The 24328-nt window shown below is 34.3% G+C and overlaps 2 protein-coding genes across 2 annotated transcripts; both read right to left on the minus strand.

The window, feature by feature from the left end:
• Positions 1–3110: 3110 nt before the first annotated feature.
• Positions 3111–4156, minus strand: LOC131041065 (UDP-glycosyltransferase 91D1-like). Its single transcript, XM_059216342.1, has 2 exons — positions 4054–4156; positions 3111–3958 (listed from the first exon to the last, which is right to left on the minus strand). The coding sequence occupies exons 1-2, from the start codon at positions 4154–4156 to the stop codon at positions 3111–3113; spliced, it is 951 nt and encodes a 316-aa protein (XP_059072325.1).
• Positions 4157–10540: 6384 nt separating this feature from the next.
• LOC131873463 (UDP-glycosyltransferase 91D1-like) lies at positions 10541–12210 on the minus strand. The gene has a single exon (XM_059216343.1). It carries the CDS (start codon positions 12091–12093, stop codon positions 10690–10692), a length of 1404 nt encoding a protein of 467 aa, XP_059072326.1. The 5' UTR covers positions 12094–12210; the 3' UTR covers positions 10541–10689.
• Positions 12211–24328: the final 12118 nt, after the last annotated feature.

Below are 24328 nucleotides of genomic sequence, written 5' to 3' on the forward strand. Positions count from 1 at the left end.
TAGAAGGTGCATGTTAAAAAATACCTCATTTTTCTTCTTGTTCCTTTACATCATAATCCAATTTTCTTCTAACTCTTATGCACATTTGGCCTTTAATTTCTCCATGAATTTCATTTCCCCATGATATGTGATTATTGAGCTCACCAGAGGATCTATTGAGGCCTTGACAAAAGGAATATTCCTCGATGCTTTATCACAATGTTGACTCAAAAGCATAGAATGAACCCTATCCATCTATGAGATAATATATTTTCTTGATGTGCCCCCACTAGGTTCTTTCGGGTAGTAGTGAGTAAATTCTCCTCTCAATATACACCTTCTTTCTCCATCAAATAGTGATGGGAGGAAACATCTTTAAACCCTTTTTGATCCATTCTACAAAAATAAATTTCAATACCCACCTGACATTTCTAAACTATTCATTGAAAAAAATTCTTACCAAAATATTGCTACTATAAATTACAACATGAAATATTGCTATATTTTTCAACATAATTTTCCCTTAGTTTAACACATTAAGCATATTAAAATTAACTGAGATAGCAAGTTTCTCGGGGTTATAAGGAGGATGCTTACCTTGTCCTCCTTCTTTGTCACCATTATCATCTATAATAGAAACAAGGTTAGCCAAAAAACACATAGTGTGTAGCACTAGCACTAGGTGTTCCACAAATTCTTCCTTCTTTCTATATCTTTTATTTTCTTTGCTTTAGTAATAGAATGGTAAAATAATTTTTTTCCTTAAATCCCTTTATTTATTTTAGAAAAAATACTTGCATTTTATAATGCTATAATGATAAAATCCAATGACAATAATTAGATGAAAATTAAAAGAATGATTCAAAACAATAATTTATAATTTAATTTTGTAAAATCAAAATAGTTAGTTATTATCCAAATTATGAAAATAAATATATTTTGAGTTCTCTCATACAAGGGAGAGCCACCAATAGTCATGTAGGCCAACTTCGTTAATATGTAGCCATTACATGGAATATCATGATGCCTTGGTGTGTTTTTTTGAAGAAAAGTAAAATTGGCACATATCTATCTAAACCTAAGGTTTGGAGGTGCAACCTATCATGCAACTCATCAAGATAACATATTTAATGTGAAGTGTTCGGATTATGAGAATTTTTTAAAATATGACCGAAACTTAATCTAAAGATTTCTAGTAGCTAGGAAAAAAAATATCATTTGTTATTAGTAGAATATCATCTTTTTATATAGAATATAGAATATAGAATATCAGATGATGATTTGGGTGATGAAGATGATGAAGGATACGACACATAGGCCAATGTTGAGGTGGACCCCCATACCATCAGGTCGAACAAGCGTAAAAGGAAAGCCAGTTAAGAGGAATAGGGTAAAGGGTCAATTAGACAAAAAAAAGAAAGGGGAGGACGATGACAGTTGGTAGAAGGAAGAAGAGGAGAGTGAAGATGACATGGAGACAAAGAGTGAGGAGGTTCAAATTATCTCAAGCCAGAAGAAAAAGGGGAAGATGCTGAGAGGTGAGGAGTTGGAAGCCAAGAACTACTCGCCCCTTCTGACTAACTCCAAGGATCAGAGTAAGGGCTTGGCTTGGGAGAATACCCCCAACAAGGAAATTAAGACAACTGAGTGGAAGGAGGTGGGTCTAGAGGTGAACTTGGACCCTATGGGAGATGAGACTTGGGTTGGCTCCCCTCTGGAATTCGACCTCTCTATTAAAAATGGAATGGACTGCTTCAATAAGGTCTTCTTTTGGATTCAGAAGGAAATTAAAAACATAAAACATAAACAGGTCCAGTAAGCTAGCAAACTTGAAGCTTTGGAAGCTATTGGCACCAAAAAATTCAGCTCTAGATACCTGACTACTTAAGTGAGCTGACTAAAGCTATCAACAATGCGAAGGAAAGTATAAATGCCCAATGCAATAGCTTTAAAACGCTGAAAGATAGAGCAGGGGCAACTAAAAAGAAGATGGGAGGGATTAAGAAGACCCTCAAAAAGATTGGCGAGAAGAGTTACAAGATTTTAAAGGCTGCTTCTAATAGTATCAAGGTCCTTATTAGAAAACTCGAACAAGTCCAGGGGGATAAGGCCCTTGGGGACACTACTGAGGAGAAGGATGGAACCCCTAAAGATAAGGAAGCTAGTCTTGGAAAAAGAACAAGAGCAAGTACCAAGAAGAAACAAAACCAAAGCAGGGACAGTGAAGATATCAAGAGGACTGTTGTAACAATGGAGTAATTGGAGCTGGAAGCTGCCAAATTGCTAAAGAACTTCACCTAGGCTTGACTGTTCTTCTCTGCTTTTTCTGTTGTCTGGTGTTTAGTTTATTTGTGTTGTTCCTTTTCTCTTGCTGGCTTTTTATTTTCGACCAACTGTCCTTTCTATGGTTGTTGTCTTTTGTTTTTTCGATGGTCTTTGATGACTATCTTTTGAATCTATGATGTAAAGGGTTTCAGGGACCCTTCAAAACCTGTTTTCCCCTAATCAAAAACATATAAAACCTAAATGGAACAAATACTTATTAATAATCATAAATATTTGTTATTTCTAACATTTATATCTAATATAAATGGGCCAGTAGTTAAACATAAAAAACCATTCATTTTTATAAAAGAAACACATTATAATATAAAATATAACTTATATCCAACACAAAAGGACCAATAGTTGAACACCTTTCAACAAAACTTCACATTCATGGAAAAATACAAGATATCTATTATGCTCACATTTTATAGTTCACTTGTTAATGAATGTATTTATGTATTTTTATATAATATTCATGAGTTCTCATGTGTTCAAATATAGGTTGATTTTGACCAACATTTGGTTATTTTTAATTTTCATATGAACTATTTATTTATAATATATGATATAAATATGTGGCAAGACTGGATATGATAAGCACATATGAATGTACAATAATTAGACCCTATACATCAATATTATTCATAAAAACAATTAAATTTATTTATCAAAAACCAATAACTTATTTACATAATGTATAGGCTGAAATGAATACTTGTAAAAAGTTTTTTATATATAAGCGATACAAGCGTAAATATTGATGCTCTCATACCAATTGATCAATCGTGGCACTAGTAAAATTCCTATTTGCAGGACGCCTTTTGTTTGATTAGAGAAACGAAATTGTGGATGCTTGCCCGATAGACTTGGCTATCGTTCCTGGTCAAGTCTCTAATAATCTCTTGAACACGAGATCTGATTTGTCTACCTTCCTCTTCCTCCATTAATGTGCGAACAACTTTACAGGAAAAAGAATCGTCCTCCTCATTTCTCCTGACTTCCACCCCCAACTCGAGTTCCTGGGCTATGAGCTTAGCATTCAAGCTCTGTTCGTATAGCAGTGCAAGAGTAACAAACGACACCTCAAACCTCAATCCTCCGGACACTGAGATCCACCCGCAATTATTGAGGAGAGCTCCTGCAGAAGGATGGGCCAAAATGTGCAACTGAGGCGCCCATTCCGTCACCGGAAGTCCTCTTCTTTGCGTGCGCTCTACAAAACCGTGGGGCAACGCAACAGCCATCTGGTGGAGAAGATCAAAGAGAAAAGGAAGCTCACTTTCTTCTAAGCCCAGAGCCAAGACAGTGAGCTCCTGCTGGGTGAGAATACATTCGCTGCCAAAGGAGACTACCACCACCGAACAGGGCTTCTGCATATCCAGCCAGGCCAAGCAAAGGTCATCTGCCGGTGGCGGCATTAGATCGGGCATCTGAATCCCCATGGGAGGCACGGGCCAGCCGGTTGTTCTCTCTAAATATTCCAAGTATTTGCCATCTAATTCTACGCACAAATTGAAGCCTATCGCCCAGCTAGCCTTAAAGCACATACTCCACGGCTCTGCCATATTAACTTGCCCCTCCTCCTTTTGGAATATATCCAGGTGCTTCCGTGCCGAGCGGAAACCGGGCGGGGGAACTGTCAGATCTGGGACTATTATACAATGGTGGCTTCTTGGCCAAGAAGGAAACCTGTACTGGAGGGAGACGTTATAACGAAAAATATGGAGAGTAAGTAAATCTTGAGACCTTGAGCACGCAATTTCTTGGCCATCTCTAAGAAGGCTCTGATTTGGCTTTTTGAAAGCCAAGGAACCATCATAACATGGAGCTGGCGCACCTCTGCTTCCATGCTACTGGAATCATATTGCAAGTTTTCTATTGAAGACAGTTCGATTGCTCGTTTAAATTGCCGAATTATCGGGCGTGATTATCGATTAGATGAAGAACAACGACTATGAACCACAGAAGCTAGCAATCCGTGCATCCTTATTCATAACTCTTATCATTTACTTGTCCAAATTGATGTTAACATTATTAGTCTGTTAATATCTGTTTGGTTGGGGATTAAACTGTGTGGTAGTTTTTCATCAAAGTTTTGTATTAGGTTGGTTTGTTGGTTTATTTGAATGTTAGGTGTATTTGAATGGCTCTAAATGATACCATTACAGATTGAGTCTTGGTATATATAAGGTCCCACATGATAAAGAATGAGCCAAGTGTTAACAGGTGTTAATGATGAAGTACCCTTTAGCTCTTGGCTCTTAGTCAAAATGAAATTTTGTGAATGATATTAACTATTCGTAATTTTTAAAAAAAAAATGATAATCTATTGATTTAATATGCAATAACGTATATGTCATTTGAAACATCAATTTTTATTTACTTCTTTACAAAGGACATATATGAACATGAGTTAAAAACAATAGATTTGCATAACAATCAATCTTTGCTTTATAGAATACTTTGATAATTGTTCAAATTTTTTATTGGAATTTAGTTTCATATTTTTTTTGTTAAAACTTGTTTTTAGATTTGAGAACTTCATCGGAATTTGGCAAATCTTCTTCATTTGGTGGCATTTCAATTTTGGATATAGACAAGTATGTTGGTTCTGCAACCTATTGTTAGTTAAATTTAAGGAGTTCAAAATCCCTATACTACAAAAAGCTAAGATGTTGGACCAATGGATGATAGATTGTCCATAATATCTCTCCTACACTTCAGACTTTGCAAAACCCACTTTGAAAAACATACTTCTTTGCACCTACATTTTGTAATATTAGAATGATAAAATATGATGATAATAAATTACTCTCAAGTTTAAATACACCAAAAATACAGTGTGATATCATACTTATAAAAACTCTTTAAAATTAGAAATATATAGTATCTAATTGATATAAGCATAATTGTTTTTTGCTATCATACTATTTGATCACAATGTTATTATAGATGACATGGGCTCGTAATCCTCTAGGTTAAATTTGCAAGCATGTTGTGGTTTCATGAAATATTATTGGACCTTCATTTTTAAGAAATGTGAAATAGTCTCTTATATGTCGACAATTAAGGTTTCAAGGTCTGACTCATCATTCAACTTGTCACATTAGGATATCTAGTGAGAACTTTCCAAAAACCACTTTGAAAAACTTACTTCTTTGCACCTACATTTCGTAATATTAGAATGATAAAATTTGATGATAATAAATTACTCTCAACTTTAAATACACCAACAATATATTGTGAAATCATACTTATAAAAATTCTTTAAAATTAGAAATATATAGTATCTAATTGATATAACATAATTGTTTTTTGCTATCATACTATTTGATCACAATGTTATTATAGATGACATGGGCTTGTAATCCTCTAGGTTAAATTTGCAAGCATGTTGTGGTTTCATGAAATATTATTGGACCTTCATTTTTAAGAAATGTGAAATAGTCTCTTATATGTCTACAATTAAGGTTTCAAGGTGTGACTCATCATTCAACTTGTCACATTAGCATATCTAGTGAGAACTTTTAAAGATTCAACCAAAAACTTAATCTCGATCTCCCAAGTTCTTGAACAAAACAAATATTATTTGTTAGTAGAACAATATCAAATTCTTATTTGAAATATAACTTACATGTGCGGCCTAAATGATCTCAATGCCTTTCAGTAAGTATAAATCTTGTTATCTCTAATTTTTATATTCAACAAAAATGGATCAATTGAACACATAAATAGTATTTTTAATAAAAATAAAACATTATTATTATTATTTTAAATAAAATCTATATTGAAGTTTAAATGATCATTAATTTTTTATATTTTTTTAATAATATTGTATATTTCATAGTAAAATTTAAAGTATTTAGTGTGCTCACCTTTTATATTTGCGATTAGACAAACTATTAATATGAAATACTCCAGTGCAATAAGTGTAACCCCAATAATTATAAACATAAGGAAAATATTTTCTTGGCATAATAATACTACTTGTATTTAAATAAAATATATATTTTACAAATCACACAATTATAGTGAATATTTATAATATTTGATAAGAAATAAATACAAAAATAGTTATTTTACATGTTAATTAATGTATTTTTATTTTTTTATTTAATATTAATAGATTCTTATTGTAATGACATTAGATTTCCACAATCCATTATGTTGAGTTTTTCTATTTCTAGTTTTGATTGTGCATGAATTTCTTGCATCAATGTTTCAGATCATACTCTTTGATCAAACATCATGATGAGAGAGTGCATAAAGAGAAGGAGAAAAGGTAAGTTGCAAACTAAGACAATATAAAAAGGAGGGATGACAGGAGTAAAGGGAGAACACAAAACTCAAAGAGAGTGGACAAGATAATAGAAGGTTAAAACAATAAGTTAAAATTAAAAAAAATGAGTAAAAATTAATGCTTAATGAAAAATAAACATATAAGCAAAATTTTATTTAAAAAATTAAATTGAAAAAACTAAATAAATACATATTATATAGATATATAAGAGCATATATATATAAGTAAGCTTAAAGGAATAATAACTATAAATTAAATAAGAAAGAAAGGAATAACATGAAAATAATGAAAAGGAGAAATATGAGACTATTTAATTATACTACTAATGAAGCCCCCCAAAAGCTAGCAAATATGTTAAGAGGAAAACATATATACTAGATGATTCATAATCATAATGTAAGAGAGTGTCAGTAGTTGTAAATATGTAAATTGCATAATTAGACTCACTACAGATGATATTTGAAGGGGGAAGTGAGATGGAAAGAAGCACAAGACATGAGGAGAATGAAATCACAAAATATGATGTGAAACGTTGGTGAAAAAAAGATACACGATCAAATCTAGAAGCAATTACTTGATAAGACAACATTTTTACTAAATTAAATAAATTAAAAAATAGAACATTGTCTTGTCATTAACTATTTGTATAATTACATAGTCAAAAATCTAACTCCATGTCCCTAAATTTACTTCTCCTAAACTTCTCGCTCAAATATGGTACACAGACCCTCAAACCATCAATACTTGCAATGCTCAATTTAGGAACCCTGTCATTGTTGAGTAAGAAGAAGCATAAATGCATAATTATTAAATAATACAACACAAATTAGTTGCAAAAGTAATAAGAAAATCAAAATTAAATAACAAAAGTATTCAGAAGACATAGATTTACGTGGTAAAACCTTTACAACATACCAAGGAAACATCAATGGGGCAAGGTATAGGTATTCTTATTGCTGAAAGGAAAACGAAATTTCCCAAGGAGAAGAGAATTTGAGGTATTAGAGCTCACAAAATTGATAGTAAATTTTTAACAATGATCCATCTAGGGCATGAAAGTGCCATAACCTCATCATTAATTGCATTAGGAGTCCATTTTAAGGCCCTAAAGGTGCAGTTGCCTATACTCCAATACTATTTGTTCGTAATCAATTATTTCATGTTGATGGCTTTAAAGATCAGGAAAAAGCCTTTGTGAACCATTCAAATAAAATAAATTTAAATACCCACCATACATTTCTAAACCATTAATCTAAACAATTTTTAGCAAAACTTTGCTACTATCAACTGCAACAAAAAAGATTGCTATACTTTTAAACCTAATTTAGTGTTTGGGACAAGCATTGGTTGTTCCATAAATGCCTCCTTTATATATCTTTTGTTTTCTTTGCTCTAATTATAGAATGGTAAGATAATTATTTTTCCTTAAATCCCTTTAATTATTTTAGAAATTGTACTTGCATTTTTTTGTAATGCTAGAATGATAAATTCTAATGACAATAATTGGATGAAAATTAAAATAATGATTTAAACAATAATTTATTGTTTAAATTTATAAAATCCAAATATTTAATTATGATTCAAATTATGATAAGAAATATATTATGAGTTCTCTTATACAAGAGAGAAGGAATACTAGTCATGTGGACCAACTTTGTCAACATGTAGTCGTTACATGTAATATTGTAATGCCTCCATTTTTTGTTTTAGAAATGTACAATGACACTTATCTATCTACAACTAAGGTTTGGAGGTGCAACTTATCATGCAATTAATCAAAATAACACATTTGATGTGAAGTGTCGTAAAAATGACTTTTAAAAAATATGACCCAAACTTAATCAAAAAATTTCTAGTAGTTGCAGAAAAAATATCATTTGTTCTTAGTAGACTAAAAAATTAAATACCACCTAAATAGAAATGATTTGAAATGAGCACGTCAAGAGGCAAGGCAAGAGTAAGGGTTTCAGGGGATTCTAAGAGTGGAGAACATGATTTTGAGGATGATGGTGGTGGCAATCCTTCCCTCTATTTGAGCGGAGGGGTTGTTGCAAATGAGGTTGGTGGTTCTAATGGCAGAGGTGATGTTGGTGAGGCGGTCTGTCTACCTTTTCCAGTGGTTGTTGTTGTTTTTGGTGGAGGTAGGGTTTTCGTTAGAGGCGGTAGGGTTTCTTCTGGAGATAAGGCTGAGGGAGATGTTGAAGGTGGAGAGGGTGATGGTAATGTCGATTCTACTTTTGGGTCTTTATCCCTATTCCTCTCCCTTCTTGGTCTCCCTTCGATGTATCTTAGGGGTTTCTTGTTTGACCTTGTTCCTATTTGGTGTCGCATGTCCTTTGTGGTGGATACTGAGGCTTTGTTGCTGGGTAGAGATAACTCTAGAGCTAGGTTGCATATGGTTTGGCTTCTCCTTCAGCTGGATCATTTCTCTTCTCCCCCTATTGAGGTGGGGGTTGACTCTTTGGAGGTGGAGATGGTTTTCTCCTATGAGGGGCCTATTTCTTTTATGTGGATCCTTTGTGCTTTCCTTTCTTATTCCTTGGTGAGGGTTTCTTCTTCTCCTTTTTCTCGTTCTCATGGATCTCTTCTTGAGGTGGTTTTCTCTCATATAGAGGTGGAGACACTACATAGGTTTTGGGTTAAGAGTGGGTTGTTTGGGCAGCTGGTGTGATCTCCTTCTTGTCCTATTGAGGTGGCTCTCTCTCCTATTTAATTGGAGAGATGGTGTGAGGGATTTTTGAGACTACTGTTGTTTGTGTTGGTAGTTGAGAGAGCCTATCAAAAACCTCATGGAATTCTTTGCAGAAGGGTTTAGGTGTCTTGTCAAAACCCTATTTCCTAGATTTTGCCTTCAAGACAAGTTGTTTTTGTTTGGGCCTTGACTGGTTGTGGGAGTTGTAAAACCCATTCTCACAGGTTGTGGGAGCTTTGTAAAACCCACTCTCAAGGTTGAGGGAGCTTGGAAAAACCCTATGTTTTTTGTTCCTCTCAGGGACAGGCTAGATGCTGGTAGTTTTCAAGGGTCTAGTTTGGGCAGTGATTTTTTTTTATTAGGTTAAGGCTTTGTTGTTTTTTGTGGCCTAGAGAATCTGTTATAGGTTATGGGAGCCTGGGAAAACCGTTCTTGTTGGTTGAGGGTGCCTGATAAAACTCCCATTCTCTCTTTTTGGCGGTCTATTGTTTGCTAACTTAGTACCTCTGCTTTGGCCAACCTTGTTTGTAATGTTTTACACTTGATGTTTGGCTTGTGTTTGGTTGGTTGTGGTTGCTTTGATTTTCTATTTATGTTTCTTGCAGTCTTTGGGTTTTGGGATTTAGACGCCCATAAGTCTAGAAGGTTGTAGGTCCTTTCTAAAACTTGTTGTTTGTTGCCACGTAGTTTAGTCCATTATTCGATTGCAATTATCTGATTGTAAAGGTTTTGAGGCCCTTTCAAAACCTGTGTTATCCTAATAAAAAACATAAATACCACATAAATGGACCAAATGTCTATTAGTAACCATAAATATTTGTTATTTGTAACTTTTATATCTAAAACAAATGGACCAATAGTTGAACACAAAAGTCTAAAGTATATTTGTTGTTATTAAAGCAATGCATTATTATATAAAATATATATTATATCCAACACAAAAGGACCAATAGTTGAAAACTTAAAACCTTTCGACAATCCTTCACATTCAATGGAAAAGTACAAGATATCTATTGTGCTCACCTTTTATATTTCACTTGCTAATGAAAGCATTTATGTTTTTTTATATAACAATCATAAGTTCTCATGTGTTAAGTAAAAGTCGATTTTGATCAACATTTAATTATTTCTTATTTACATATATATAATTTATTTACAATATATGATATAAATATGTGGCAAGAATGAATATCATAAACACATGTAGATATACAACAATTAAACCCTGTAAAACAATATTATTCATAAAAACAATTAAGTTCATCTATTAAAATCCAATAACTTATCATGAACACTTTTAAAAGTCTTAAATATTTAATATTTTAAGTGATACAAGCGTAAATATTGATGCTATCATACCAATTGATCAGTGCTGGTACTAGTAAAAAGCCTATTTGCAGGACACCTTTTGTTTGATTAGAGAAACGAAACTTTGGATGTTTGCCCGATAGATTTGGCTATCGTTCCTGGTCAAGTCTCTACTAATCTCTTGAACGCGAGATCTGATCTGTCTACCTTCCTCTTCCACCATTAATGTGCAAACAGCTCTACAGATGTCTTCCTTGGAAAAAGAATCATCCTCCTCATTTCTCCTGACCTCCACCCCCAACTTGAGTTCCTGGGCTATGAGCTTAGCATTTAAGCCCTGTTCGTACTGCAGTGGAAGAGTAACAAATGGCACCCCAAACCTCAATCCTTCAGACACTGAGATCCAACCGCAATGATTGAGGAACGCTCCTGTAGAAGAATGGGCCAAAATGTGTAACTGAGGAGCCCACTCCGTCACCAAAAGTCCTCTTCTTTGCGTGCGCTCTACAAAACCGTGGGGCAACGCAGCAGCCATCTGGTGGAGAAGAACAAAGAGAAAAGGAAGCTTACTTTCTTCTAAGCCCAGTGCCAAGGCAGCGAGCTCTTGCTGGGTGAGAATACATTCGCTGCCAAAGGAGACCACCACCACCGAATGGGGTTTCTGCACATCCAGCCAGGCCAAGCAACGCTCATCTGCCGGTAGCGGCGTTAGATCGGGCATCTGCATCCCCACGGGAAGCACGGACCTGCCGGTTGTCCTTTCTAGATATTCCAAGTATTTGCCTTCTAATTCTACGCATGAATTGAAGGCTATCACCCAGCTACCCTTAAAGCACATACTCCACCGCTCTGGCATATTAACGTGCCCTTCCTTCTTTTGGAATATATCCCTGTGCTTCCGTGCCCCAAAAGATGAATGGCGGACGTGCGCCGAGGGGAAACCAGGGGGCGGCACTGTCAGATCTGGGACTATTGTACTTTTCTCTACAACGGTGGCTTCTTGGCCTAGAAGGAAACCTGTACTGGAGGCAGACGTTATGACGAAAAATATGGTGGGAATGCCCATTTTGGCGGCAATGGGAGAAACCCAGTACTGTGTCATATCGTGGATTACTAAATCCGGTGAAATCCGTTCCAAAAGGGCTTCGAATGACTTTTCCCACTCGTCCATGGCTTTGAGAAGTAGGCCAAATGTTCCTCCACGCTTCAAATCTGCAGTTGACTCAACGCCTTCCGGGAGTCCATCTATGGAGGGCAGCGGAAGCTCCAGCAGATCGATTTCAGGGATGGGCTGTAACTGCTGCCTAATCCATCTGATATTGAGGGGAGCGGAGAGGAAGGAAATCTTGAGACCGTGAGCACCCAATTTTTTGGCCAGCTCTAAGAAGGCTCTGATGTGGCTTTTTGAAAGCCAAGGAACCATCATAACATGGAGCTGCCGCATCTCTGCTTCCGTGCTACCGAAATCAGATCTCAAGCTTTCCATTGTAGCGAGATAGTCCGATTGCTCGTTTAAATTGTCGGGCGTGATTATCGATTAGATGATGGACGACTATGAACCACAGAAGCTAGCAGTCCGTGCATCCTTATTCATAACTCTTATCATGTACCCGTCCGAATTGATTTTAAAATTATTAATCTCTTAATAAAAGCGGTTTGTGGATTACATTGTGTGGTAGGTCAATATTTTGTATTAGATTGATTTGTTGGTGTATTTGAATGTTAGATGTAATTGAATGTTAGGTGTATTTGAATGGTTTCTAAATGATTCTATTACAGAAACAGTCTTGCTAAATATAAGGCCTTCATAACATGATAAAGAATGAGTGAATGTCCATGAAGAGGTATCCCTTAGTTCTTTGCTCTACATCAAAAAGGTTTTATTTTAAGCATTGTACTCCCATATCAAATAGTAAAAACAATCTTGGGAATGTTATAAATTATCAATACAAAGAAAAAAAAAGCCAATCTATTAATTTCATAACTTATGTGTCATCACGAACATCAATTTTTATTTATTTCTTTACTAAAGGCATATATGAACACGAATTAAAAAAAATAGAGCTCCATAACAATCAATCTTTACTTTATAGACGAATTTGAAATATAATTAAAATGCTTTATTAGAATTTAGTTTCATAGTTATTTTTTGTAAAAATTTTGTTGTTATATTTGAGATCTTCATGGAAATTTGACAAATTTTCTTAATTTAGGGGCATTTCAATTTTGGATGTACACAGATAGGTTGGTTCTCCAACCTATTATTATTTCTAAGAAGTTGAAAATCCTTATAATCGAAAAAGCTAAGATGTTGAACCAACAAACATAAGATTGTCTGTAATTTATCTCTCCTACATTTTAGACTTGCAAAAATTTCTTTGTAAAAATTACATAGATGCACCTACCTTTTGTAATATCAGAATGATAAAATTTGAAAATAATAAATTACTCTCAACTTATAAGTAGAAAAAAAAATTCTCATAATAATTAGATCAAAATTAAAAGATGATTTGAAACAATAATTTATAAATAATTTTATTAAATAAAAATATTTTGTAAATTACCAAAGATAAACATATTGTACATTCTCTCTTGTAATAATTTTTATTAAAACTATAGCTCATAAAAGTAATTAAATTTATTTATAAAATTTTATAATATACATTAAGTACACTTAAAATATAGTGTGAAATCATACTTATATAGACTCTTTAAAAGTGCAAATTTATTGTATTTAATTGATTGAAGTATAAATATTTTTGCTATCATATAATTTGATCAAAATGTTATTATAGATGTAGGGGCTTGTAGTCTTTTAGGCTAAATTTGCAAGCATGTAGTGGTTTCATGGAATATTATTGCACCTTCATTTTTAAGAAATGTGAAATAGTCTCTTACATATCTACAATAAGGTTTGGAGGTGTGACTCATCATTCAACTTGTCACATTAGCGTGTCTAGTGAGAATTGTCGTAAAAATGACCTTTTAAAGATTTGACCAAAACTTAATCCCTAGTACTCGAACAAAAAAATATTATTTGTTATTAGAGCAATATCATATTCTTATTTAAAATATAACCTACATGCAACCTAAATGATTGCAATACCTTTCGGTAAGCATAAATATTTTTATTTCTAATTCTTATATCAAATAAAAATGGATCAATTGAACACAAAATTACCAATTTTAATAAAAATAACATATTATTATTATTTAAAATGTAATCTATATTGAACTTTAAATGACCATAAATTTTTTTTTTGACAATATTTTACATTTCATAGAAAAATTCAAGATATTTAGTGTGCCCACCTTTAATATTTAGTATTACACAAAAAATTAATATGATGTACTTCAGGTCAATCAATTGTAACACCAATAATTTTAAACAATAGTAAAATTAATTTTGGTTAAAACCATTGATTTTGTTATATGTCGCTATGCTAGCGTTTGAGTTGTGTTGTTCACCAATCTTCCTATTCTATTCTATCCTTGATGGGAATGGAAGTGGGGGGACCCTACAGGCATCCCTACCTCCTAGGGACTGTCGCCATGTGACCCTTGTGGATTTTGCTACAAGAAGGCAGAAATTTGACTCTCTAGTCAAGGTTGTTCTTGATACCCCTCATCCATCCTCACCTCTATACAATCTTCATTATTTTTTTGTAGATGAGGAACTTGCTAGATTTGTGGAAAAACTGCTAGGTGGAAATTCTGTTAGAATTCGTGAAATGTGAATCCAACAAGCCCAGTTATCTTTTGCAAGAATACCTGTCACACATAAAGAGAAAATTGAACAAAAAAGAGAATTGAAGACAATTAACAATAATTGAATGTATTGCTTTGAAATTTCTTATTGCTTTTAAAATTGCTTATTTCTTAATGACAATGAAGGAGAGTTAAAATAGAATGCATGAATCAACAATGTATGTGCAAAAAGAATAATACACTAATTGATGCATGAAACTCTCCAAATTCTAAACATAGTTTTCTTTTCCTATTTTGCATTATGCATGGAGATAAATATTAATTAATTAAATAAATAATAAATTATTTAGTGAATTAATATAATTAAGTGAATAATTAATATATCAATTATTTATTCCAACACCGCCATGAATGCACAACTGGGAGAGAAGAAAAGACATAGGAAAAGACATGCAAAGATTAATGCACGATAGGTCTTGGCCTAAAGCCTGATGAGGTACCCATGAAAAAAATGCAAGTTTCATAAAAATAGAGCAAAGGAGAAAACCCTGAATGGGAACAAAACTCCTCTCCAAAAGAGAAACAAAAATACAAGCATGAAGAAACATTGAAGCATAAAGAAGCTACAAACACTGTCATAGAATGACTTCTATGGTGTTGAGAAAAGAACCTCCGGAAATAGGAATGCTAGAGTGTCGATATGGTAAGTATGTCATCTCACCGACAATGCATGGGTAAACGGTCGTGATGCATCTAATTGTACATAGGAATAAATATGTGAGTGATCCATCTCACAGACAATGCATGGGTAAATAGCCTTGCATCTCCTAGTACATAGGAACAAGTAATGAATACAAAGAACACTCCAACACGAAACCAAGGAAGCATTAGAAACAACAATAGAAATCCTCTCATAATGTTGACAAGGGAGAGTAAGATAGGTACACTAAATCTTAATTTTATCCTCCATGATGCTAAAAAAATAGAGATGTGTGCCAAAAAGATGGAGCTCCGATCACAGGGGGGCAGAATAGGGCCACGAAGTCACTCATTATTTTGACAAGAAGAGTTATTGGGATGGAAATCTATCTACAAAAATAGACTTGAGATCTATATAGAGTACTGAATCACCTTTTTGATGATATCTTGTTTGCGAAAAATAGATTTGGGATGCACAAGATATGACCTCGGGAGTGCAAACTACAACTTCTGACTTCAACTAGCAAAAAATATTACAAAGTGAAAAAAATCATAAAAATATACCTCCATCTCTAGATCAGGCTCAGAAAGAGCTTTCCAACGGTATATGGTTTTCCCAATTTTGACTCTGTATGACAAAGTTATGGCCAAAACAAAGAAAAACACCTCTTTTAGGGCACAAAGATGGTCAAAGAAGGGCCATGCATGCTAATTGTACTGCTAACATCAGCATGATGTCATGCTGATGTTATCAAATGAAAATCATAATCCCTTAAATTATTATTATTATTTTTTGACGAAAAATTTCTAATGCAAGTATAGGTATAGCCATACGGATTTTTTCATGCCTCAAAAAGTGTGCCAATGAAAAAATCATGCCCCTGATGCCAAAAATAGGCAAATTTTATATCAAAATTCATGAAATGAGAATTCTTAATCAACCATGAGGTCCTTTTGGGCCCAAAAAGCTTCAAATTTTCAAGTACCCTCTGAATAGAGAAAAACCCTCAAACTTCAAACCTTGGTCCCTTACAAAATGGGCACTGTATATATCGGATTTCAGTGAAACGAAAGGTGATCCTGACTTTCTCAAGCCTTCTGTAACTTATGGTGAGCTCCAAATTAATCTCAGATGAACAATTTGTTGTTTAAATGCAAGTAATCTCCATAAAAGCAAACAAGAATCTTCAAATCTGGAGCTCTGATACCATGTTAGAATTCATAAAATATGAATCCCACAAGCCCAGTTATCTTCTGTAAGAATGCCTGTCACACATAAAGACAAAATTGAATAGCAAAGAGAATTGGAGACAATTAACAATAATTGAATGTATTGCTTTGAAATTGCTTATTGCTTTTAAAATTGCTCATTGCTTAATTACAATGAAGGATATGACATCCTTAAAAATAAATCTAACTCTAAAGATAGAAATCCTAAATGGTGGAGCCTACAAGATAGAGTGAGAGTTAAAATAGAATTCATGAATTAGTCATGTATGCATGAAACTCTCCAGATTCTAAACATAGTTTTCTTTTCCTAGTTTTTATTATGCATGGAGATAAATATTAATCAATTATTCGTAATTAATTAATTAACTAAATAATAAATTATTTAGTGAATTAATATAATTAAGTGAATAATTAATATATGAATTATTTATTTCGACAAATTCCCCTAAAATTGGTAGGGGTCCTAAACGACCAGTTCCTTCGGTGGCATGTAATGTCAAAGGCCAATCAGTTGAGATTTCCAATGTGTTGTTGAATACTATTATTGCTAAGCTCAACCTCTACCTAGTTGGTAAGTTCTTATCTTTTTTCCCAACTATCGATCAGGTTAGGAAATGGGTTGATTCTCATTGGAAGTTAAAAGGTAGTGTTTCAATTAGTGCTATGGAAAATGGGCTTTTCCTATTTATCTTTCTCAACCAAGAAGATCTAGTTAAGGTTATCATGGAAGGACCCTATACTTATGGTATCAACTTTCAAAATTTATTGTCCTTATTTAAATGGAAATTGGGTCTTGACCCTTGAAATTATCTCAAGGTGGTGGCTCCTACTTGGATCTATCTTTTGAGACTACCCTTGGCATAATGGAATCTTGGCATCTTTAAATGGATTGTTGAATCCTTTGGGAAATTTTTAGCTCTGGATATAATCTCAATCCAAATCTAGACTCCTTCTTGCTAGAGTGTATGTCAATATGGCTATCAACTCTAAACTTCCAACCCAAGTTACTCTCCTTTCTTGGGTTGGCTCTTGGGTCCAACCCATTGAATATGAGAACACAAAGGCCTATTGTAAAAAATATTAAAAATATGGGCAGCTTGACAGTGAATGCAAAAAATAACTTGGAAAGAAACAACATATGTTAGAAGCCCCTCTTTATTTGCATAAGAGCATGGATAAAGGATCTATTAATGATATGACTTAGATCTAGGAGAGTAATAAAAACCAGACAATCCCCTCGGTGGAGGATGTTGAAAAAATGAACAATGAGGATAAGAAAAAGCAAGTTGATGAGTTGACTGCATTGTCTTCTAGGAATGAAGATAAATCTATCCCTCTAATGGGATCTTGGCTTGATGTGGATAGCCCCCCAATGAAAATTCTATTGAGCCCTAATGGGGTTGAGGTTAATGTTGTTGTTAGCATGGTAATTGATTTGGCCCATAATACTATTGGATTGCATAAATAGATTCCAAATATCCAAATTCCTAGGAAGTTTCTCTTGTCCAAGTCTGTTGATATGGATATGGGATCAAGTCCCTATTCCCCTAAAAATATGGAGCATTCTTTGATGATCTCAAGTCCACCTAACAAAGAGAATATTGATCTAGACTTGGGTCATAAGACTACTAATAGAAATAGTGAGACTAGATTCATGAATCTAAGAGATAATATGCACCTTTTGGGGTTCTCTTCAAACCCTCCCCCAAGTAAATCAAGAAAGATCTTGGAAGTGGAAGACTCAGGCATGGATTGGACACAGGTAGGAGCTAAAAATAAGAAGAAAAAGAAGGCAGATGCTAGAGGTGACACTAAACTAGGTAGACCTTCTTAGAGAGACACAAGAAGTAGATATGTTGCAAGAGAGATTGCTAGTGGGAAGAAAAGTAATTTGAATTGCCTCTCAAAATATAAGAAGAAGAAGAAGTAAGGTGTTTGAACCCTGTGCAAGGATTTCATTAAACTACTTAAGGTTGATTAATTTATTTGGTTGTTGTTTATGATGAATATTATGTCTTAGAACATGAGGGGCTTAAATAGCCCAATAAAGAAGCATATGCATAAGTTCCTAAAACTTGAACAAAGAATTGACATCCTTTTGTTACAAGAGATTAAAATGAAATCTAATGCTTTCTAGAAGACTATGAAGATTTTTTGGCCTATTGCTAAGCTTTTTGTTAGTGATATTGAAGGAGCTTCAGGTAGCTTTGCTACCTTATGGAACCCAACTTCCTTCACTGGTACACTAATTCACTCTTCAAAAAATAGTATTATTAATAGAATGCAGAACTCACAATATAGAGAATGGTGGAAACTAATAAATATTTATGCTCCCAATGTGAGATCTGTTAGAGAATCCATTTGGAACTCCTTGGCCTCCCATATTATGAATATTGTAGATGATATGTGGATGTTGGGAGGTAACTTTATCTCTCCATTGTTTCCTTCTGAAAAGTCTAGTCGCTCTGAGGACTTTTCAAAAAGTATGAATGATCTTTTTGAATTTATTATGATCGATGATCTCATGGACATTAGCCTATAGGGATCCCAATATACTTGATCCAATAGGAGACAAGGTCACCATTTAATCCAAGTTTGACTTGAGAGGTTCTCGGTTTCTAGAAATTGGTTGAAATGGATAATCTTTCCCTCAATTCTCTCCCCAAGACTAGATCATACCATAATTCTATCATTCTTTGTTGTGAAGATGGTTTTAAAAGAGGCCCCTTTCCTTTTAGATATAAAATTATGTGGACTCTTCATTTGTATTTTAGGGTGTTGGTGGAATAGTGGTGGACTATTCAAGTGAACTGGACTCCTATGTTCTGTGTGGCGCAAAACTAAAGATGCTTAGAGATAGAGTGAAAAGATGGAACAAGTGCTCCTTTTGTAACATTTTTTAATAGAAAAAAATATCTCTACTAAGTTAAATTATATTCATGACAAAATTGAAAGGGGCCAGGTTGTTCAAGAGGAATGTTTGGAGGAGATAGCTTTAAGGAACCAATTGATTAGCCTAAACAAAAAGGGAGATCTATTTTGGAAACAAAAGTCCCAAATTCAATGGCTAAATGAGGGTGACAAGAATGCAAGTTTATTTCATCAATTGACCATGAAACACAAAAGAAAAAATAAGATACAGAGAAGATGGGTCCTTTACTAAGGATGATGGTGAGATTTCTCAGATAGAAGTTTCTTTTTTCAAGAGTGAAAATAATAATGGGAGGATTGGTTTTAGTGATCATGATGGCTTGTTGGATGTCATACCTAAGGTAATTTATATGGATATGCTCCATTTCACTTCTAGATTCTCCTCTTAGAAGGTTAAGGATGTTGTTTTCTCCTTTGAAGCTTACAATGCCCCGGGCCCTGATGGTTTCCCCCCCGACTTTGTTTCAAGAATTTAGAGATGTTTTGGGGATGGATGTTTTTAATGTTGCCAAGGACTTCTTCAAAATGGGTAAACTTCTTAAACAATTTAATTCTACTTATATTGCTCTGATTCCTAAATGTGATAGTGTTTCTTCCTTAAAAATTTAAGAACCAATAGTCTATGTAACATTTTGTATAAGATTTTCTTTAAGATGATGGTTAATAGACTCAAAAAAGTGCTAGATAAGATGCTTTTTGAAAACCAAAAAGGCTTTGTTAAGTGAAGCCACATCTTAGATATTGTTATTACTACCCATGAATTAGAACACTCTATGGAGCACAACAAGAAACCTAGTATGACTTTCAAGCTAGATATTTCTAAAGCTTATGATAGGGTTTCCTAACACTTCCTCTTTGAAGTTTTAAGAAAGTTCAACTTCAAGGGAAAAATTCTCAAGATTATAGTTTAATGTGTTACCACCCCCATGTTTTCGGTGTTAGTAATGTTAGACAAAATTCACAACTGAGAGGGGGAGGGGGTGAATCAGTGGTTCTCAAAACTGCTCCTTTTGGCTTTCTTTTGTGAGCAACACCAGTTTTCTAACCAAGCACAATGCAAACTTACTGGTTAGTATGAGAATAACTTAAATACACACACACACAAGGAGACATCACATAAAACTAGTATATACGAGGAAAACCCAATGTAGGGAAAACCTCAGTGAGCATTGTTGTTGGAGTGTATTGCTCCAATCCAATCTCACGGTAAAACAGAGTTACACAATCTAGGGCACCAACCCAAGGAGATACTATTGCCAAATGCACACTCCAATGAGACATTGTAGGTGATTGAAGGTTTTGTCATTGATGACAACCTTACAATCTTATGACACTGGCAAGGCAATCCACCGACACTAGCAAGATCAGACTTTACACCGACACACAGACCACCGGCACCGGTAGTGAAAGGAAGCATACCAGCACAAAGGCCGACATGAATTTTGTTTGTAATATATTTTGTTAATTATTGTAAAATCATTGTAAGCTGACATGGCAAGTTGTAAAATGACTCATATATATAAGAGATCATTGTAGAACATTTTGAGAGAGATGGAAGAAAATATATAGGCGAAATAAGGCAAACCTATTATGCGAATTATAGGTTAAGGGTTTATGTATGAAGCAAAGCTATAAACCGGTACTAGATCTGGCATAGTAGATGCTATTTTGAAGCAGTACAAGACATTGGATTTATATAATCCATTTTGTAAGTCAGTGAGATTTCCCATTTTGTAATTGAGCAGTGAGCTCTAGGCACTTGGCCTTCCTGCATGTGCAAGCCCCTGTTGTAGCAGTAATATTCTCTTATTGGCCAGTAAGTGAATATTGTGGGTTACCAATCCCACCAAGGTTTTTGCCACACTGGGTTTCCTTGTTAAACTACTGTGTTATGGTGTGTTTTTCATGTGGTTGTTGTTATCTCTATTTATTGCATTACTTTTTGTTTACTGGTATATAGTATTAATATGTTCTACATGTTTTAAGTTAAGAAAATCATCTAATTGGTTAGATACTTATTCACCCCCCCCCCCCCCACCTCTCAGTATCTGTGGGAATCCTAACAATTGGTATCAGAGCTTGGTCCTCTATTTTCAGAAGCCTAACAACTTGAGGAAGATATTGACATCGGTAGAGATGGAAAACTTGATGAAGTAATTAGAAGCAGCTCTCTCAGACTATGATGCAGAAAAATTGAAAAATATCAAACTTGAAGATGATCTAAAAGTTGCATAGGATATTATTCAAGCACTTCAAGAAAATCTTACCATTTCAAGAAACAAGAGAAGAGAACTTTGTGAAAAGATGCAAAATGAGAATGATGAAAAGGAAACTCTTAGTGTTCTAATGAATAAGCTGAAACAAGAAAACATGACAACAAAGAATGAGATGCAGGATATGACAATGAGATTTTGTAAAGAAATTGAAGATAGAAAGAAGAATGAAGAAGACTTGATTAGAAGACTGAATGATGCTACAAATGAAAACACAAGACTTAGTTATGAAAATGATATGTTGAAGACAGATCTGATGCATGCACAAAATGACTCAAATGAACTCATGAGACAAAAAGGTATCTTGGAAGGAGAACTGGTTGGTGCAAATCAACATAAAGAAAAATTCAAGAAAAGCTCAGAAGAACTTGGTGACTTGTTGAAGATTCAGAAACCTAGTGGTGACACTAATGGTCTTGGTTTTGAAGCTGGTGAAAGCTCCACTACTGAAAACACATAGGATCATGGCAAACTGGTAAGACAACCTATTGCTTATAAATTTAATGGGAAATGCTTCAACTGTAACAAGTATGGTCATAGAGAAAATGAATGTAGATCTAGAAATTATTAGAATACCAATAAACCCACCGATCAATGTTCAAAATGCAACAAAGTTGGTCACAATTCAGAGAATTGCAGAATGAATGTAAGATGTTATGTTTGTGGAAGATTTGGACACTTATCTAATCAATGTAAAACACAAACCGGCATAGGATATGGAAAAGCTATTCAGAAAAATAATGTGACTTGTTATGCTTGTAACAAAATTGGACATATTACTAAATTTTGTAGAAGCAAGTCCTCACTGGTAAATAACAAAGGTCCTAGTTTGAAAGGTAAAGAAAAAGTTGAAGAAGTTAAGAAGGAATTCTCAAAACAATGGATCAGGAAATCAGAACTAAATGGTGATAGGAACACTCCTCCACCGGCAAAACAGAGTAACACTCCACCGGCAGAACAGAGCAACATTCCACCGGCAGGAGAGTCTTCATCTAACTAAAGAAAATTCCCTTGAGGGTTTAGCAATCAAAAGTGAAACAAGCTATTATTCCCTCGGTTGATGGTGAAAAGTTGAAATTACTTCTATACCGGCAGATAAGTTAAGTCATTACTTCACCGGCAAGCATTAAATGTGGTGGTTGGCAAAATTAACATTATAAATCATTCTTTTGGCTCCAATTTCATTTCACCGAGCATTCAAACATTCAAAGAGCGTGAAAATTCCAGAGCAAAGGCATTTCGAGCAAAGAAGTGAAGCAATTCATCAAGCAATCATCCTTAAGGCAGATAAAGGTATTTATAATCATGGCTTCTTCATCTATTCCTGAATTCATAGCAAACCCTAATGTAGTCGAAGTGATTAAATGCCCTAGACCCGTATTTTAGTTAGTTCCCAAAATTGCTAAGAAGGATGATAATGTTGGTGCATTTTCTCAAATCCCCAAAGGAGTAGTTTTTGCACAAGACCCTAGAATGTATATTCATTGTCACATAGAAGAATTAGGTGATGAGGAAATCAAGAGCATGTATAAGACTGTAATTTGTGATGATTCTGGTAATGTGAAACCTGAACACAAAATAGTTGAAACCCTAGGATTCACTAAAATTCTCAGTATACCGGATTTTCCTAAGGATGTTATAAGGATAGTTTTAAACAGGGTACATGGTGAATTCTTCTGGTTAGACTCAGTTCACAAAATTACTAAAGAGGCAGTAAAGGCTATGATAGGGTTACCCTCCACCGGTAATAGACCTGATAAGACAAAGAAGGTCTCAAATAACCTGGTGATGAACCAAACAAGTGCAACATCTGACAAGAGATCTTTAAGAGTGAATGATGTAACTGACATCAATGTCAGATTCATTAGCATGATTTTAGGCTATAAAACCACACATGCAAATAGGTTAAACTTGGTCTCTAGCCTATGCATAAAGAGTGCCTATGATATGATCAAGGATAATGCAAAAATAGATGTGTGTGAATGGTTGAAAGATGAGCTTATTGATAATCTTGGAAAAATTAAGAAAGACAAAAAGGGGACATTTAGATTTGGAAACCTACTTGTCTGTTTAATGCTGCACATAACAAAATAGGTGCCCGGTATCAGTAACAAGAATCTTGGTTTTGATATACTGGTAGGTAATGAATTGTCTGATTTACTAAATAACATGGTTGAAAATAGAGAAAAGAATATAAATGAGTACTTTCAGGCATTGAAGGCCCAGATGAATACTAGAGTCAGATTTTCACAAGCAATTGTAAATAAGTATAAGGATGAAATATGCTTTCTTATTAAGAAGGATGAGATTTGGATGGAGGCAGTTGTCCTGAGAACCATTTGGGTTACTGAAATGGGTTATGAAACCCATGACCACATAATTGAAACATCTGCAAAAGCCCTTCTGGAAGCACCTAAGGAACTTGAAGAAGAGGTATTTGGTAGTGCTGAGACTATTGAGAATAAAATTCAATCTAAGAAAAGGGTAAAGAAGGTAGAAGAAACTATAAGAAGAGGATCTAGGCAAGCAAAGGCTATCAAAGAAGGTGTACTTAAATAAACCGGTATCACTGAAGATGAGTTAGAAACACTATAGCCAGAAACTCACCTTTCACCGGTAGCAACTTCTTTGGAAAGTGATATGCTAGCTACATTTAAAAGAGTTGTGAGGAAAAGAGAACCTTCACCAGTATCTACACCTTCCCCTAGAAGAACCAAACAAAAACAACAGGTAGTAAAGCCCCCGACTAAGAAGATAACTCCAAAGAAGAAGAAGTTAACACCCAAGAAGAAGGCTCAACAAAAAATTGCTCCAATTGACAAACTACTAGATGAAATAATAGAGGATGGATAGCTGGAAAACATCAATAAATTATATGAT

This window comes from Cryptomeria japonica, unplaced genomic scaffold (assembly GCF_030272615.1).
Source record: "Cryptomeria japonica unplaced genomic scaffold, Sugi_1.0 HiC_scaffold_1806, whole genome shotgun sequence".
NCBI lineage: Eukaryota > Viridiplantae > Streptophyta > Pinopsida > Cupressales > Cupressaceae > Cryptomeria > Cryptomeria japonica.

Coding starts and splice junctions, on each gene's coding strand:
- LOC131873463 (XM_059216343.1), bottom strand. CDS start 12,093: ATGGAAAGCTTGAGATCTGATTTCGGTAGCACGGAAGCAGAGATGCGG.
- LOC131041065 (XM_059216342.1), bottom strand. CDS start 4,156: ATGGAAGCAGAGGTGCGCCAGCTCCATGTTATGATGGTTCCTTGGCTT. Junction 3,959..4,053: donor CAAGAAATTGCGTGCTCAAG/GTCTCAAGATTT, acceptor ATTGTATAATAG/TCCCAGATCTGACAGTTCCC.